Consider the following 17030-nt stretch of genomic DNA (forward strand, 5'->3'; position numbering starts at 1 on the left):
TGCCGCTGCCGTTGTGTTACAGCCAGGCTTTAATGGAATCAGACGTTCACATTAAATTAATACCTTTTACATGGAGCCCATCAACTAACATTTAATTTGCCTCAATGAGAAGTCAGGGCATGTGGGAGCAAAATGGTCTGTGCTTGGGATAATCTGGAAGAATCCCTATATTACAGCATCTTAAAAATGCTCACTGAAACAAGAGGTAGCATTTGTGAATAAGCTAATTGCTTAATGCAGCCTTATATCTAATTTAGTGCAAAACTAAGACTGGATAGGAAAATGATCTCTTAAGCAAGGATTCTAAAAGCAGAGAGAATGGTGCATTGCTGCTTTTTTTTTTTTTGCTTTTTTTTTCCTGCTTAACAAAATAAAGAACGCTTCATAGAAGGTTTTTTACAATGAAATCCATCTTGCATGGTCCAGTTCTTTTGAGCTAATGAAAAGATGCAGCCGGCTCTTTGTATTTACAATCCCAAGCTGCCTTCTTGTATGGGGAATGGTTTAGTGAGATTGCAGATGTAGGTTCTTCTCTCAATTAAGAAACACCGTTGTGAATGGTTAAATAGAGACTGTCACTGCAGCAGAATTTTAGTATCGTGAAGGTTTCTTTCCATCTGTCCAGAAAGTCTCAAACACGATGCTTTCTTACCCCAAACTACCGCAGTATGTTTCTCTCAAACAGCGTGCTCTGCCCAAATTTGTGTCTTGGCCCATTACAGGATTAGGCTGTGGATCTTTTTGTGTGGGAACAGAAGTTTGTACATCTGATGGGCCGTTAAGTCAATTCGAATGAAATCAGTGTATAATAACCGGAGTTATAAACTGTAATGTTGATAGTTATTATCTAGGTGTTGGAGAGGAGATTAGTGGGCATGTTACTACAGCCCCGCAGTGAGAGGCGGCGTGTAATGACCATGAGTAATGCGAAATGATTAAATCGGTTGGGCTGGTGCATGTGAAGTGTTAAATCTTGTGCCAGCGCTGGTGAGCAGCCTTTTGGAGTTCTGTAAACAACGTATGGGCGTCAAAAAAAGATCCCAACTTGCAGAAGAACAAGCAGTGCTGCCGCAGAGGAACGGGAGCGCAAAGACATGTCTCCGACCTGTGATGGCAGCGCCGGAGGTCTAGTTACCTGGTCCTGCCATAGCATGGGTGTTTTCTCCATCTGCAGGTGTGGGACATCAGAGAACGTACCATCTCAGATGGTTCGTATCCAACAGATCAGCAAGGCTGGGTGCAGCTCGTGCCAAAAATGGAACAGTGGTGTCTTAGTGTGCAAGAAAAAGCAATTAAGCTGTTCCCTGAAGTAGCACTGACAGTTCATCTGTTCAGTAGGTTTGTGTTTTCAGGAATCGTCAGCTGGTAATATTTTCGTGAGCGTTTTATAGTCATTGTTCAAACTAACGCTTTTGTTTCCTCTTGTGGACTTAAGCACTCGAGCTGTTCGGTTTTCCTTTCTGTTACTGCTCTTCTCCCCATAAACTGATGGGAAAACACTCCAACAATAATGAAGCGGAATGAAAAGCTTCGGAGTCAGTACTGAGAGAATGGCGGGGGAAGAACTTACACCACTGTAAATATTTTCTGTCATTCTGTTCCTGTTTGGTGTTTTTCTTCTCTGTATGACATGGTATAAAACTCCCAGGAAGAAGGGTCTTGTCTTCCTAAAGACTTTTTCTTATGACAAAAATGTATTGTTGTTAAATGTTACTGGAGGAATATTTGCTTCCTTGAGGGAGGGATATTTTTAATGAAAGAAATAGCGTGGTTGATACCACTCAGGCATCATTAACTATCAACTGGTCTACTTGTGCCTTTCTGCCTTGAGCAAAAACATATTTAAACCAGCAGGTTTATATCGGACATATTTTGTAAGCACATTGTTTGTTGTCTAAATAATACCGTACTCTCATCTAAAAATCCTGGGTTTTTAAAGGAAGATTACTGAACAGTTTTTGAAAGGGCAAGCTTCTCTAAAAGTGGTCTTTCTGCTCTAAAGAGGCTTTCCGAATCTGCTCCCAAGGGGCAGTTCTCTTCACTGGTCTGTATTCCTAAACTTGACTTGATGATGCTGGGAGAGAAGAAAGGAAGGTGTTTGTGTTCCTTGGCGCAAGTAGTCGGGGAGTGGGAAAGTGGTTTGAAGCTTGTCGTGGCAACATCGACTGCTCAGTTTAATTTCACGAACATTAGGGCTTGAAAACTTAGAGAAGCTTTTAAGGGACCTTACCCAGTTCTTGAGATGTCTCCATGGGTTTTCTTGGGTGTGGGAGAAGATGTTAGTATCGGTGAACTGGTAGCTACTCTTCCAATTTCAAAGGAAACACACAAGTTTGCGGTGTGACTCAGCTTTACAAGAACACCGCTTTGAGCAACGTTAATCCTAGCTGACTGTTCGTGTGTTTTGTTTGTCTAATATCCTTGTAATGTAGCTATTCCCGTTAAAGAAAGCCAGCATCCTTTGTTCTCCTCTAAGCTATGTAAGACATGACTGTAGAAGTAGTTTGGGGCCCGAAGCTGCGATGACTGAATGCCGCTGGAATGTAATGTGTCACATCTGGTAAAAGGGGAATAGATCCATACCTTCTAAAATTCAGCCTAGCCCTTTATTTGGGGGGTTGGGTAGGTGGTGGTTGGAACTACAACATCCTTGGAAAGTGGGAAAGAAGGAAGAAAGCTTGGTTGGATTTGGAATTCATATTGCTGATTTATATACTTTTTTTAAAAGAAAAATGTAATAAGAAGCCCTGAAGTTTGGTCAGTTTAGATGGCAACATTTGCCATTCTGGGTCAGGAAAAAAGGGGTTTTTTTGGATACAGCTGGAAATCATAGCAATTGATGTATCTGAGCCAAGAATTAAGTGTATTTGAGAGCAGCGGGAGCAGCTGGCTAGTTAATATCCTGCAGCAAATATGTGAAGATGTATTTTTTTCAGCCTCTAGTGTAGTCCAGCCATTTCCCTTTTGGGTATTATAGCCCTCGTCATTCCTGCTGCTGCTTCTCCTGTGGTTATCCAGCACAGGGGTTACCTGTCAGCTCCGCTTATGCTGCGGAGGTGATTAATCGGGTGGTGTTTCCGTCTCCCTTGAGCTGAAGGGAGCACCCAGCTTTGGTCCCTTTCACTGGGTCTCTTTGCTAGGAAGCAGAGGGCATCTGCAGCCTGCTGGGATGGAGACTGGTGGAATTACTGTCTTTGCTTTCAGACGGTAACCAAAGAGAAAGCTATTGATTACTGGGGGAATAATTTAGTGTGTTGAATATTAAAGACATCAGAACCATAGTTAGCATCTTCCCAGTGGCATGCTGACTCCTTGTGCTGCTACACGCTCCAACAAATGCCGCAGCAGCTGCCAAGGTCCCTTTTAAAGTCTTGTGTGTTACAGCAAATACAGGATGATCATATGAATGAGCAATCTTTCTATTGTCTCACTTCCTTGGAAGTTTAAATGGAGAATTAATCCTCTGCTCCATTGTCATCCTCTACCTTCTCATCCATCTCCTTCCTCCCTTCGCTGCAAACGGTCTCCTGAGGTTTAAGTGTGAGGAGAAAGTAAGATTGGCATTTTTAGCTGTTAAATGAGGTTAATCAGCTTGGTAGTGGGTGGGAGCAATGTGCTCTGAGGTTAAGAATGTGATAGTAATGGTTAGCAGGACCCTTATTATCAGTCCAGTGTAAATTTCCTTCTGTTAGGCACGATCTTTTTGGTTAAAAATTACCTGATTGTTTTATTGTTCCTGTAATCAAGAGAGACACAGAAATTGTGGGGAGGGTGTGTATGTGTGTAAAAGGAAGGCATCCTTTTCCTCTTCTCTTGAAGACACCGTTTTGAGTTTGACGGAAGGGAATTAGGGCTGTAAATCACTCTTTGGCAAAATGCACTTTAACTGGCACAAAGAGAAGAAATGGAACTACTGGAATTTCTGCAGGATGAGGAAGGTTAGTCTGAGCAGACTGAGATGTGTAATTCTGGCAACTGCCCAGCGTGGCTGAACTGCTGGGGAAGAATGCTAATAATTTTTGCTAGCTTTTGGCATAGACAGGGAAAATATGCTTATATGTTTTCCAAAAATACATCTCTCTTTTTGCAGAATGCCTGGTGCACTGTGGGGGTGCAAATAATACAGCAGGATAACCTGGATGCAGCCGGCATTTCTCACTTTAACGGTTAAAAACCTTGAGAAGCAGCATATCAGTTTTTGCAATGTCTGCTTAACTTCCATCCATAAATGACAGCCTGCTGGCAAAAAGACCAGCAGGAATGATTAAAGCCATGCAATGCTCCCTCTGTAACAGGAGGAGACCATCGTACAGATTGCGAATATAATTGGCTGCTTTAATTAATTTCACCTTCTTGACTTTATGTTAAAAATCTGAAAAACAAAGTTACTATTTTTATAGAAACGTGCATGTAATTAGTAGTCAAAAAACAAACAGGATATGGAAATACGAGCTAAAACATTTGATGACAAATGCAAATTCCAGCCTAAATATTTTGCTTTCCTTGGCAGTAAATCATTGCTGGTAAAGAGATGCATAACAAATCTTCCTGCGGAAATCAAACTTGAGCTGTACGCTGGAGAATCCGCACGCCGTTATGTTGGATATTGCTGCACCACAATAGCAGGAAAGAGGGGACGTAGCCAACGTGTCCTCTTGGCACTGCGCTCGTGGGAGCTGCTGCGGCTGCACTGAGATGTAACCCGTTCAGGTGCCTCTCCTCGCGCCTGCAAACAGCAAACTGCAGTAGCAGCGTCTCTCCTGCCTCCTTTCCTGCTGAAAGGGGCCGCCCCGGCTTCCATTTCAGACGGGATTCCATTTGCACTTGGAATGCAGAGATGTATGGAGTAGCGTAGTGATTACGGCTGCGTCAAATCAGCTGCCTCAACAGGAATATCCCGCAATGTAGCCATCACCGTGTTGCTTTGTGGATTTGGAAATAGGATGAAATGATGTGTTTTGGCAGATTTAACCGTGTGTTTTCAAGAATGCCTTAATTAATAGATTTCTGGCCCTGTGGTTTGCCATTTTCAGCTAAACCATAAAAAGTGTTGAAGTGGCAACAGAAATTATCATGATGGTACTGAGGGATTGCATTCCCAGGATTGTTTTTAATCCTGTGGTATCCGAAGTTTCTTTTCCAGCGGTGTAATTCCTCTTGTTATAATAGGCTGGGCAAGTCTCGTGTGGCACTACTGCCCATTCAAAGTGTCACATATTTTGCTTCCCCCCTCGCTCCCCCCAAACTCAAACCGTATCCGTGTGTATGAATGTGTATCATCACATTTTTAAGAATCTTAGTTTTCGAGTTAGTATTGTCAAATACTGGCTTTTAATCTTTAAAGGGTTTTGGTGCTTAAAAAAAGAAAAAGGATATTTTATTTTTTTTACACTTATTCCACTAATGAACTCAAACATAATGATGCTTGTAGTATCAGGTTTAATTATACAGTTTGTAAGTGTAGTTCCTTTTCTGCCCTTTCAGTTCCGCAGCAGCAGTGTGTATACCCGCCGTTCAAGGATGCTTGCCTGACTGCTCTGCTTGCAGCTGCGGTGCTGGGAAGTGGGTGAGGCATGTAGGTTATTGAGGATTTTGATGCAGAAAGCACATAAAAGTATAAATTGATCGGACTGAACAGATAAATAATAAGACTGCTGATTAGATACCTTACCTTCAACTGATTTTTATATTTATTTCTTTTTGGCACTGAAGATTTCCCGTCTTATTTGCAACCAAATATTGCATAGGAGAGCAGGAAGAGTACTGATCCCAATGGAAATGGATTTAACTTTTTTTTTTTATACACTTAATGTTACTGGTTTGAGGGTGTACAAGTGAGGGGGACCATCTGCTTTACATTTCAAATAACTGTCATCATCCTACAGCTATCAGAAGACTTGTGATTTCTAGGGGGGGAAAAAAATAAATTACTTTTTGCCATAGTTAACACTTTGCCTGCAAATCTCGTCTTTCAGATGGGAAGAGGAACTGACGAGAAGAATGAGTCTGGAATCTATGGTAGAAACCTTGCGAGAGGTAAGTTTTGAATAGGATGTATTGAAAGGTAGAGGTTTTTTCTTCTCTGCACCTTCATTATATAGTGATTAGAATCATAAAATCACAGAATGGCCTATAGGTTGGAAGGGACCTTTCAGATCATCGAGTCCAACCATCGCCTAACTCTGACAAAAACCATCACTAAACCATACCTCTGAGCACCACGTCTGCCCAGCTTTTAAATACCTCCAGGGATGGTGCCTCAACCATTTCCCTGGGCAGCCTGTTCCAATGCTTGATAACCCTTTTGGTGTCAAAATCTTTCCTAATATCCAGTCTAAACCTCCCCTGGTGCAACTTGAGGCCGTTTCCTCTTGTCCTGTTGCCTGTTACTTGGGAGAAGAGACTGACCCGATTTTTTGAATTTGTTTAATTAAAAAGCTTTCTTCTAGCTTGAGCCGCTGACTGGGTTGCTGTTGGCTAGAGAAGAGTGTTAATGTTTGGAAGCTGAAGCAGGAAGGTGCTGAAGTTTCTGACAAAGTGAAATGAGGGGTGCTGAGGTGCCTTATCAGCCGGGCTCAGGTTAAGTGAGGAAGCGCGTGTCGCCCTGTTACCTCTTAATTCTTTGTGTGCTTCCTCTCGCAGGAGGCGCAGGAAGCGGAAGCTCTCCAGGAGGAGTTAAATGAAAAGATTGAGAGGCTGAAAGCGGAACTTGTGGTCTTTAAGGGTCTGATGAGTGATGTAAGTACACCCGAGAGTGGAGCGGCCGCCTCCCACTGCCTTTGTGAAATGTGTGTGTCATGCAAATGGCTTCATTCATAAAAAGGTTATGGTCCTAGTGAGTGCTGCTTTGTAGTTAGCATTATGGCTGCCTTTATGATATAATGCATCAGACAGATCACCCTTCCCCCTGCTTCCTGTCTGGTCTGTGTAGAGATGCATTAACTTGCTGCTTAGCCCATAACCCGGACTCTTCCCTCCCTCCCTGTTCTCCACAGCTGGCAGTGCTGGCATTCACCTCTGCAGCCGTGGAAAAAAGAGGTTGGAGAACTCACAGGTTAGAGTAAAGGGTTCAGCACCGTGCAGCACTGCGTACCGCTAACAAGGGGGATTTTTCTCTGAATCACGCGAGAAAGTCGTGTTCAAAAAGAAACACGTGGCATGCGTTTCCCAACTCCCTTTCTGAAAGCTCTGAAGAGATTAACCCAGTATCACTGGTTCAGGTAGCTGGCTTTGTTTCCAGTGCTGCTTCAACCTAATTTTAAAAAAAAAAAAAAAAAAAAAAAGATAGATTTGTTTTCTCAGGGATTTACTCATGTCTTATTAGATACTGACTTTCCTTCAAAGCTGGGGGATCTTTTCGATTAGGACTGGAGAATTTTCTTACATTTAGACGTACTGAGAGCATGTACTCCTGCAGGTACCTAGAAAGATAAGCCAGGTGAACATTAAGTCAGGTGCCTTTCTCTGTAAGACTGCAGTAGTGCTGATGCCAGTTGTCTAATTAATGTGTCCTATTATGCTTATTTATTCTGTAATTTTGTGTAGAACTGCTTCCTTCTGTCTTTACATAAGCTTGCAGAACCTGCTCCCTGGTGTCAAATACATTCTCTCGGGGCCACTAGATCTGCTTATGTGAAATTTGGCAATTAGCTCTCTCTTCTTTTGGTGTTTAATTGAGAATAGGCATGCTTGGTTAGAGGCAGTGTGAAAGGGAGGAACTTGTTAGGGCTCCATTGCTGTGCTGACTTTCGCCGGGGAAGAAACTTTGCCGAGTGTGTACAAAAAGGGTGGCGGTGGATGCAAACGTCCTCCTCAATTTGAGAGCAAGTGTCATTTGGGCTATGCGAGCTCGCTAAGGGAGAAGAGAGCCTAAGGAAAGCAGGGAGAAGGCTTGTTTTGAATCTCACTCTGTAAATATTTAGAGCAGAGAAATGCAAAATGTTGGCACGTGACTCTTGCCTTCCTGTGGATAAGAATCGCTGGTGCCTATTCATTCAGTTGATAAGATTGTGTTTAGAGTGTGTCAGTGTGTAGAGATTGCTTTTTTTCTCGGTGTGTTTGCAAAACGAAAGTCTATGACTTGTCCAAAGGTGGTTTAGAGGGGCTGGAGAAGAACGCCATCTAATAATTTAAAAAAAACACCCCTCCCCACCCCCCCCCACCCCCCGAAAAAAAGAAACCAACCCCAAAGCTTTCTCCTTGGGAAGAGGATTTGGTATTTAAGAAAGCTCTGCAAAGAGATTTTCTGCGTTTCTGGTCAAAGTGGAAGCGTTGCCTAGCCATTGAAGTGGTACTTTCTAACAGAGTAAGTCTCGTCTAGGCTGGAAAATACTCTCTTTGTGGAATAATGTTTCTTCATAAGGAACCAGCTGTACTGTCTGAGTGGGAGTATCTCTTACAAATTATGTTTATAATTCTGCCCAGAGTGAAGCAAGACAAAATGTTTTCCATGTAGGATTTTTGCTAGGCTGGAAGCCAGGTTAATGCCAAGGAGGAATATTTTCTGTGTTACAAGCTTTCACGGATCTTTTTAGATCTGGTCTGGATTTTACGTTTTCATGGTATGCATGAGGTTGCTGTGTAGCCTGGATTCTGTTTTAAAAGCAGTTTCTCCTTGCAGGCACAGTTTTTCTGGCTGAAAGTGGGGGGGAAGTGTTGCCTACTCACCAGGTTTTAGATTTCATTCTATTCTGCACATGCTCAGCGGGGTTTTTCTCCTCCATTTTTAAAGCTTTATTGACCCGTAAAAGTTTACTGTTGCCATGCTTAGCAGTTGTTTTGGGGTGGGTGTAGGTTTTTGCGGTAGCAAATCACTCTGAGTTGAACTTTTATTAGAATCGGATATGAATGTTAATTGTTAGCTGTCTAGTCTATTTAGATTGTGCCTGCACTGCCTTTCCCAGAGAACAAGATGTAATGTTGTTTAAGAATGGTATGCCCTGGGGTTAGAGAGATACTGTGGGGTATCTCTTCTTTCCTAAACTGTATAATAATAGAAGATAATCACTACTGTCCTTCCTGCAGCCCATGACAGACCTGGACACAAAGATTCAAGAAAAGGCCATGAAGGTGGACATGGACATCTGTCGGCGAATCGATATCACAGCCAAGCTGTGTGATGTAGCGCAGCAGCGCAACTCTGAAGACGTTTCCAAGATATTCCAGGTGATTAGGCCATGAATTTTCCATAGGGTAGGACAAGAAGTGAGGGGACAAGAGGGAGCAGTGTCGAGGAGTTTGTGGTCCAGGTCACTTGCCCTTTCTTGAAATTTCTCTGCGTAGACGTATTTTCTTCTTTCTCGGTCTTGAAGCATAGCTCTCTTCTGCAGAAGCTGCTGTAGTACTAAGAGCACAAAATTTAGAGAGTTTAAAAAAAGAAGTCTCCGGATGACCTTTAAGACATGCTGTTAGTCTGATGGTAGTCTACAACGAATGCAGGGGGGAAAAAAAAGCATTTCAGGGTCTAGGTTTGTATAAATGGCTTCCTCACATTTGTTCCCTTCACAAGTGAGAAGTTTTAAGCTTGTAGAACTGTCATCTCAATGTTCTTATTTCTGGCTCGAGCTCTGTGGCCAGAAATAACGCTTCTGTGGTGGGGAGCTGACTGCTTTGTGAGACTAGGAACTCCACTTGCTTTCCTTGAGCTGTTGCGGCTCCTTGGTGCTAGTAGGAAAGTCGTTTAATTTGCTCCGAAAGCAAGCAGTTACAGCTCTGCGTGGAGCAAACCTGTAACTCCCAATGCAGTTGGTCTTCTGTCATAACTGCAATTTCAATTGTGATTAACCCAGCCTCCTTCTACTTTGATCTAAATGCGTCTTGTTCAGTCTTCCAGTAAGTCTGATGCTTTTCTCTGTATAGTGATGCCATATAGTGTGCTAAACGCTGTACAAAACCACTGTAAAAGATCCTCGTGGTCTCTACTGGTTGTGCTTTCTGGCTATAGTGAAGTTGCCTAAATGTTTGATTTTTTTTTTATTATTATTTTTTTCTTATGTAGCCCAAAAGATTCAAATCTCCTTACTGGAGACAGTTATTTTTCCAGCATGTTGAGCCATTGCACCGTGCAAGTGGTTCCTTCTTGTCTTTGGGTAGAATTGCTGTGTCTTTCTGCTCAAAGGTAACTGCAAAGGGCACTTTTGGTCGAGCATGCAGTGGTTAAAATGATCAGCATGGAGAACAATGTTAATAAGGGATGGCTTGTATGCCAAGTAGAGGAAAAACTACAGTAGGTTGGGAGCGGGCTGTGTGTTTGTGACTCTGTGGCACCATCTGTGAATATATTTCACGTTCACAGTCCTCAGCTGAAGAAGCGATCCCCTGCGCCCTTCGCAGGGGTATCCCTTGAGTTCTCTGCACATCTATGAGCTTCATTTCTTTGAGGTTGTCCAGGCATTCTCGTGGTTCCGTTAACCCTTCTTCTGTCAGCCTGCAGTCTAGCAGTCTGCCTCTGCTGGTGGGGTGGGAATGAAATAAAGGCTGTCTGGAAAGGCTTCTACTCTTCCATGGTCGTTCAGCGCTGGGAGCAACAGCCTGTGGTGGTGGCAGGAGAGGGAGAGTTCTGTCATTGCTCTCAAGCCTGCTGCCTGGGCACTCCTGCCAGCTTCTGCTTTTACCCTGTATCATTCTAACCTCTGCATGTTCTCTGGTAGATCATAGACTGGTGTCAGCGAGCAGATGAACATCTGTAGAGGGCTGGCAGCCTGCAGCTTGCTTTGCTCTTCGCCGTTCTGAACTGCTTCCTTGTGCTCTGTGTTCACCACTCATTAACAGATGCAATTCCTGCCTTGAATACGAGCAATCCCTGAATTGCCTGGGAACTGATGAACAGTTATATTCGCTAAACCTAATGACTCTCCTTCTTTATTTCCACCCCTCATGGCACAGCACCTCAGTTGAACCTTTTAGTTACTGCTCTTCTCTCCAATTAAGGTGGCTTCCAAGAAGAAAGAACGCAAGCTCGCATCTGACGATGACCTCTCTGAGCAGGATGGAGACAATGGCAGGTTCTCTGACGATGAGGTCAGCTGCTCTTTGAACATCACGGATGAAATGAAGCGTATGTTTAATCAGCTGTGAGTATCGTGGACTACTTATTCCGAAATGCAGGCTTAATCCCAGAACTCAATACTTGAGTTATTTCTGTATGCTTCCAGAAATACTGTTTTTTTCCCCACTACGAGTTGAACCTGAGCTGCCAGGATGGTTCACACTCAAAGGTTTTCTGGAAGTTCAAATAAAATGAACAGAAACTGGGTTTTGTTCCTCCCTTAAGTAGAAGGAACTATAGAGAATATTAAAAATATAGTAGTAAAACTAGGTGTTGTTTATTTGCTGTATTAACTTACATTAGTAGCAAAAGAAGAAACATGCACAAAGAACTTGAGTCTGTTCTGTATGTTTGGCTGAATATCGGATTTGTAGAGTTTTGGAAAGAACCTCGCTGGTGCTTGGGCTGGGTAGAATTCGGCAGCGTTAGAAAGCCTGTGAAAGTTGAGAAGAGACTCAGTGCACGGTGGTGCCACACAAAGCAGTTCAGGAAGCCGGCTGGTGATGTGCCCTGCTGGTCTCTTCTCCCGCTCTACAAGCGATGGAGGTGGCCACAGACTTTGGAGGGTCTCGGCCGTTTTCTTTTAACACAGGGGCCCCCAGCAAGGACTGTAGGTCTGACTTTCCCAGCATTTGAATATGGGTGGCTTCTGCCAACTTCTGCAGTGACTGCAGAGGGAAGGATTCCCAGTACTTTCCCACACAATGTAGGACAGTATTTAATACGTAGGAGTACACAAGAAATTCTCTAAGGAGCACTAGCTCCTCTGCTGTCGTCAGCAGTTGCCAAAAGTTCTGTTTTCAGGGGATGTATCTCTCTCTTGCTGAATTTCATGTATAGGAGGGCATGCTTTTTGCAAAAGCTGCAGGTAACTCCTCCTGTTAGGACTCTTGTTTTAGAGGTCTTTAGGCCCTTACTGATATTCAGTGTAATAAATACAGGTTTTTGACTTTTACACTGCTAGAATTGTGTGTGACAGCAGATAGCGTATGAATTTTTTAGAAAAGCAAGAGGCTAAAATTTAGCTACTAGGTTGGTAATGCATTTAGTTTTTAGGTTTTTTTCTTAAACCTGTCCTGCGATACCAGGTTTTTATTGGGTGCTACTAATGAAATTGTTATCTCCTGGTCCTGTTACATATGGCACAAAGTGCTGTCGGAATCTTGTTGATAAATTCAAATTGGGTTGATCTAGAACAGCGTTCGTGGCTTATCGGAGATGGTACATTTCTAAGGATGTCTGCGTTTGGGGGCTTTGTGAAGTAGAAAATAAGAAGCTATTCAGCTATTTTGCGAGCTATCTCATTAACAGAAACAAAGCAACTTGCATCTTATCTGGAATGAACTTAAGCTTTAAGTGTCTAGTAGTAAAAAGTCAAACTGCGGTTGGCTTTGAACAGGGTGTATGTCTGAAGGAAGCAGCAGTCAGGACCGGAGCCTTTGTGCTCCCTGACAAGGCTAGCTCTTGCAAAAAGAATTTGATTTGAAGAAGTTGAATTGCAAAAGGCGCAATCATGTATGTCTGAGTTCATTGTTGGTTTTTTTTTAATTATTTTTTAAAGTCATGCTGAGTATAGACAAATAGCCTGTCTCGTTTGCCAAGCTCTTCCCTCTCCTAAAGACAGTATTGGACTCAGCTTCCGCACTGAGATGTTATCTGCCTAAAAGGAAGTGAACTAAAGTAACAAAAATGCATCAGTCTGAAATTAGCAGACTGCCGCTGGGAGCAATTTCAGATTTTTTGTCAGGCCTCCTTAACAGGGACAAGAAGCAGCTACTAGTGTTTCGCTCTGCTGCTGGTCAAACCAAAAGGGACTCAAGTGCTTTCTGAAACTTTCCTTTATTGCACAACTGACCGTGCTAAAGGGACTTGACCAAATAACGGTGTTAAAGGCCACTCTTGCCAGTGTTTGTTCTCAGTCTTAAGCAGCTGTAGCAGTATCTTTGCGGTTCAAGTCAACAATAAATATTTACACTCACCTGCGCATCCTTTTGGGCTTCAGTTTTTTCAGAGTTGTTACTTTTGACAATAGTGTTTTTCAGTGCTGCAGGGAAAATGTTGGCTGGGCTTCAACATGAAAATCAGCAGGGAGTCTTCTAGTGGCTGTTTCTTGTAAAATTCCTTGAACTGTGTTTGGGCTCATTTTCCCACATATAAAAAGAATAGTTTAAAACATTTTTGTGGTTTTGCAAACAGGGGAAACTAATGCGCAGCACCATCTGGAGGACAGAGCTAGGACTGTGTACTTCAACCAGGAAATGCTAACAAGGATCTTTTATTCTGCTTTGGGGTGGCAAAGAGCCCGGGAGAGAGGCACTTGGGCAGTGGGAAAGCCTGTTTGTAAAACCTGTGAGGATTTTCAGCTGCCACATTGTCTCCTCTCATGGCCCCTTTTTTCCTAGAATATTAATTGAAGGAGTGAGGCTGGAGTGGTTTTCACTTAGGCTTTTTCTGTTTTCTTAACAGTCGCGAGACGTTCGATTTTGATGACGACTGTGATAGTTTAACGTGGGAGGAGAATGAGGAAACGTTGCTTCTTTGGGAAGACTTCACAAACTGCAATCCTTCAATTGACCTCCAAGGAGAGGTGAGTTTATTATTTTCTCGAACTATTCTCTGCAGAAACTGTATCCCTCAGCTGCTCTTTTAGCCACTTGAGCCTTTGGATATTTGACTGGTGATCTAGTTTGCCACGCAAACTTGCTTTGATTTTAAAATCCTCTTAGTGCCTTCTCTCTATGGTTGCTTTTCAGTCTGTGCAATCAGTTTATTTGCCAAACTTCACTTCTTCTGCTCCTTCAAACTGAGTATTTATAAGCATCAAGCGTGTGTCAAAAGATCCAATGCATCTAGCGTTATAAGAGCATCACACAATCTGTCACCCTGAGCAGTTGTTTATCCAAAGCCCTGTATCTTCCACACAGCATCTCACTTTACTCTCTGTAGATTATCATTCACGCTTTAATTGTCAAAATAGTACATACAGTGTGGCCTGAAATATTGCACAGTTATTCTAGTGGGGGGGAAAAATAAACCCAGCGTGGTCAGTGGAGGATGTTAAAGTATGTCCAGCCCGTCACAAACAAAGAAGCTGTGGTTGCAGCACTGTGTGAAGCCCCAGGGATCTTCTGAACCCATGAATCTTGTGCTTCCATCTTCCCAGTCAATAGGAATCTCCCGGCGTTAGTGGATAATAAACAGCTTGCTTTTAATCCTTAAGATCCCACACAAAGTAAGCTAATGGCTGCGTGCTGCCTCATTCGGTGACTCCTGAGCCTTTTTAAACAGGCCTAAAGAGACAATGAAATGGCAAGGTCTGGCTTTGTGCGGGTAGTCTTCAATGCGATGCCCTTATTTCATTACTGACTAGCACGACAGCAGTAGGTAAGAAATAATCCTGCCTTCTTCCATGGTCGCTGTAGTGTAAAGATGCTGAGGCAGCAGTCTCCCAAATATCGTCTTGTGTTGACTGCCAGGGGTGTGTTAATTTACATCTTCCCATTTGTGTATCATCTGGCGTACTCTGAAACTGCGGAGATTACTCAGAAGTGCTAGGACTGCAGAAAGCAGCGTACTTAGCTACATGTCGTCTTTTGAGTAGGGAGAGTGGCAGAGTGATAATGTGGAGCCATGCGCTGGAATTAGTGACAGATTTATTTGCATATACCCATGCGTGCATATATAAGCGCAGCTATCGGGGGAATATTGCCGAACTCAGACCTTCCGTGCGAAAACTCTAAAGGTTTTAAGAAGCTTAAATCCTTCTAAATGAAAATTATACAAGGAAAGGGTAGATTTGTCTTGTAGATGGAGATTCAGAATAAAGACTGCTCCGTCTGTGCCTGGTCTTTAACATAGTGCTTTACATGCCTGAATCTTCCTTCCACTGGCTTTATTCCTTTCAAGTTCTTACGCGGTGCCCTCGCCACCTTCTTTTCTGACCTTCCTCCTTAAAGCGCTTCTGCATATAAAAGGATAAGTGGAACGATTCCTGTAACTGCAGGCTGGTTAGCCCCGCGCTGATACCAGGTATCATCCTGAGAAAGCTGCCACAGATGCGGCCAAAAGATGGAAACATAATTAATGCTCGTCAGTGCAGTTGCCTTAAATTGATGATGATTTTTTTTTTCTGGAAAAGGGAGGTAGGTAGTAACATGAAAGAGAGAACAATGGCATTGTTTTAGTCATTAGAAATAGGGCAATATGTTTTGTAGCCCAGACTGTTCTGTCAATGATGATCCAGGAGCTGTTGTCTGGCGGGATGTTTCCTTTGGGACAGCACGTGTTCTTACGTGTGACATTTTCATCGGTAGTGTGCTGGAGTGGGCTTGCTTTATCGAGCAGTTAAGCGAAGAATTTCCAAAGCAAACAGCACATGCAGAGCATACGTGTGAGGTAACGGAGACTGAAAGGATTGGGGAGTAATAATAAGTAATTGGAAAATGAGAATTCCAGTGCAAAGCTGTAAGTAGCGGTGTGGTCAATGCAAGGAAAAATTGTTTCATGGCTGGAAAGCAATTACAATCTGTCCAAGCGTGCTCAGACTGCGAAAGGTTCAGGAAAATCCATGGTTTTGTTCTTCGGCATGCATGAGGTACCTGTGTTTAATTGCTGAACCCTTGGTCTGTAGGTTCCTTGATCAGAGACTTTATCTTGTGTGTACAAAGCCATGGTCATGGTACAAAAATGTGTTTCCTGATATGTCAGTTTAAAGAAATGGAATATTACTTGTCTGTGTAAAAATTTAAATAAAAATAAATATCTTTGCATGAAAGAGCATAGCAACCTGCGTTTCTGAGTGAGATTAAGTAAGAAAATCTTCAGTCTGCTACTGAACTCCTTGTTAGTTGCTTGCTAATTCCTCGTGTCCTCCTTTCCCCCGCAGGAAGAAAATCTGGGAAACCTGATCCACGAAACAGAGTCTTTCTTTAAAACGAGAGACAAGGAATACCAAGAAACAATAGGGCAGATAGAGGTGAGGAAGTTGTTCCCGACAGTATAAATTGTTTCTAATAGACAAAAAACATGTGGAGTGTTCTGGTCCGCTATACCCGCAGAGGAAAGGTGGAATGTTTATATATCTAAGAATGCAAAGGCGTTTTCCTTTGATATACACCCTTGTGATTTTTTCTAAATACCATGCTCCATGCAGCACTGTTGCTGAGTAAGCTTAAATCTGTAGCTGGTGGAGAGAGAACCTTCAGAACAAAGAGAATTGAAATGCACTATTGTTCTTTTTTCCCCTGTTTGTCTTGCATATCCATCATCACACCGGGAAACACTTTACAAGACATGGCCTCAGAGGTTGCCAGACACAACAGCTGTAGCTTCTCCAAGTCTTTGCCCTGCCTCCAATATGCTTTTGTTAATTACTGTGTGTTGACAAACAAGATTCTAAGCAGCAGAAAAGAAGTTGAGGGCTGTTTAAAAACAGTGTCGAGCTCTGATTAAAATACACTCCGTAAGCTGATGAATACATTGGTATAAGCTGATGAATACATAAACACTGAGGTTAAGCATATATTGTGTGGGTGTTTTGGATTGGCTCTGGGCAGCTTTAGCATCCCCACCAGTATGTAAAATTGAGGGAGGCTGGGAGAAGCTGCTAGCAGCTCACCTTAGGCTGATTATTTTCTCTTATTTCTTACAGCTGGAATTGGCCACGGCCAAGAGTGACATGAATCGCCACCTTCATGAATATATGGAAATGTGTAGTATGAAAAGGGGCCTGGATGTACAAATGGAAACCTGTCGTAGGCTTATCAAAGGCTCAGCCGACAGGTAATGAGATACTACTATTCTGCATGGGGTGCTTCAAGAATTTCATTTGCTCTTGTTTCCTGCCAAGTTGTTTTAAAGGCATCATTTTATCGTAAAGCTTTGTCCTTTAGCTAATCCTGTTTTGTTCAGGGTTGTTAAAAGGAACCCTGTAACAGTGTGTAAGTTCCCACACCGAGTAACAATTTTAAGGATTCAACACATG

At 42.8% G+C, this 17030-nt stretch overlaps 1 protein-coding gene across 2 annotated transcripts in view; it reads left to right on the top strand.

Moving 5' to 3' along the window:
• The window catches only part of IFFO2 (intermediate filament family orphan 2), a 43659-nt gene that overhangs the window by 19697 nt on the left and 6932 nt on the right, over nucleotides 1-17030 (top strand). Inside the window, exons 2-8 of one of the 2 annotated variants that reach the window (XM_054222507.1) lie at nucleotides 5976-6036; nucleotides 6643-6738; nucleotides 9025-9165; nucleotides 10930-11072; nucleotides 13514-13634; nucleotides 15933-16022; nucleotides 16698-16828. In XM_054222507.1, the coding sequence (XP_054078482.1) occupies nucleotides 5976-6036; nucleotides 6643-6738; nucleotides 9025-9165; nucleotides 10930-11072; nucleotides 13514-13634; nucleotides 15933-16022; nucleotides 16698-16828 (783 nt within the window). The remainder of the gene's footprint in view (nucleotides 1-5975; nucleotides 6037-6642; nucleotides 6739-9024; nucleotides 9166-10929; nucleotides 11073-13513; nucleotides 13635-15932; nucleotides 16023-16697; nucleotides 16829-17030) is intronic. The other variant, XM_054222508.1, reaches the window with a different exon arrangement.

This window comes from Rissa tridactyla, chromosome 16, assembly GCF_028500815.1.
Source record: "Rissa tridactyla isolate bRisTri1 chromosome 16, bRisTri1.patW.cur.20221130, whole genome shotgun sequence".
Classification (NCBI taxonomy): domain Eukaryota; kingdom Metazoa; phylum Chordata; class Aves; order Charadriiformes; family Laridae; genus Rissa; species Rissa tridactyla.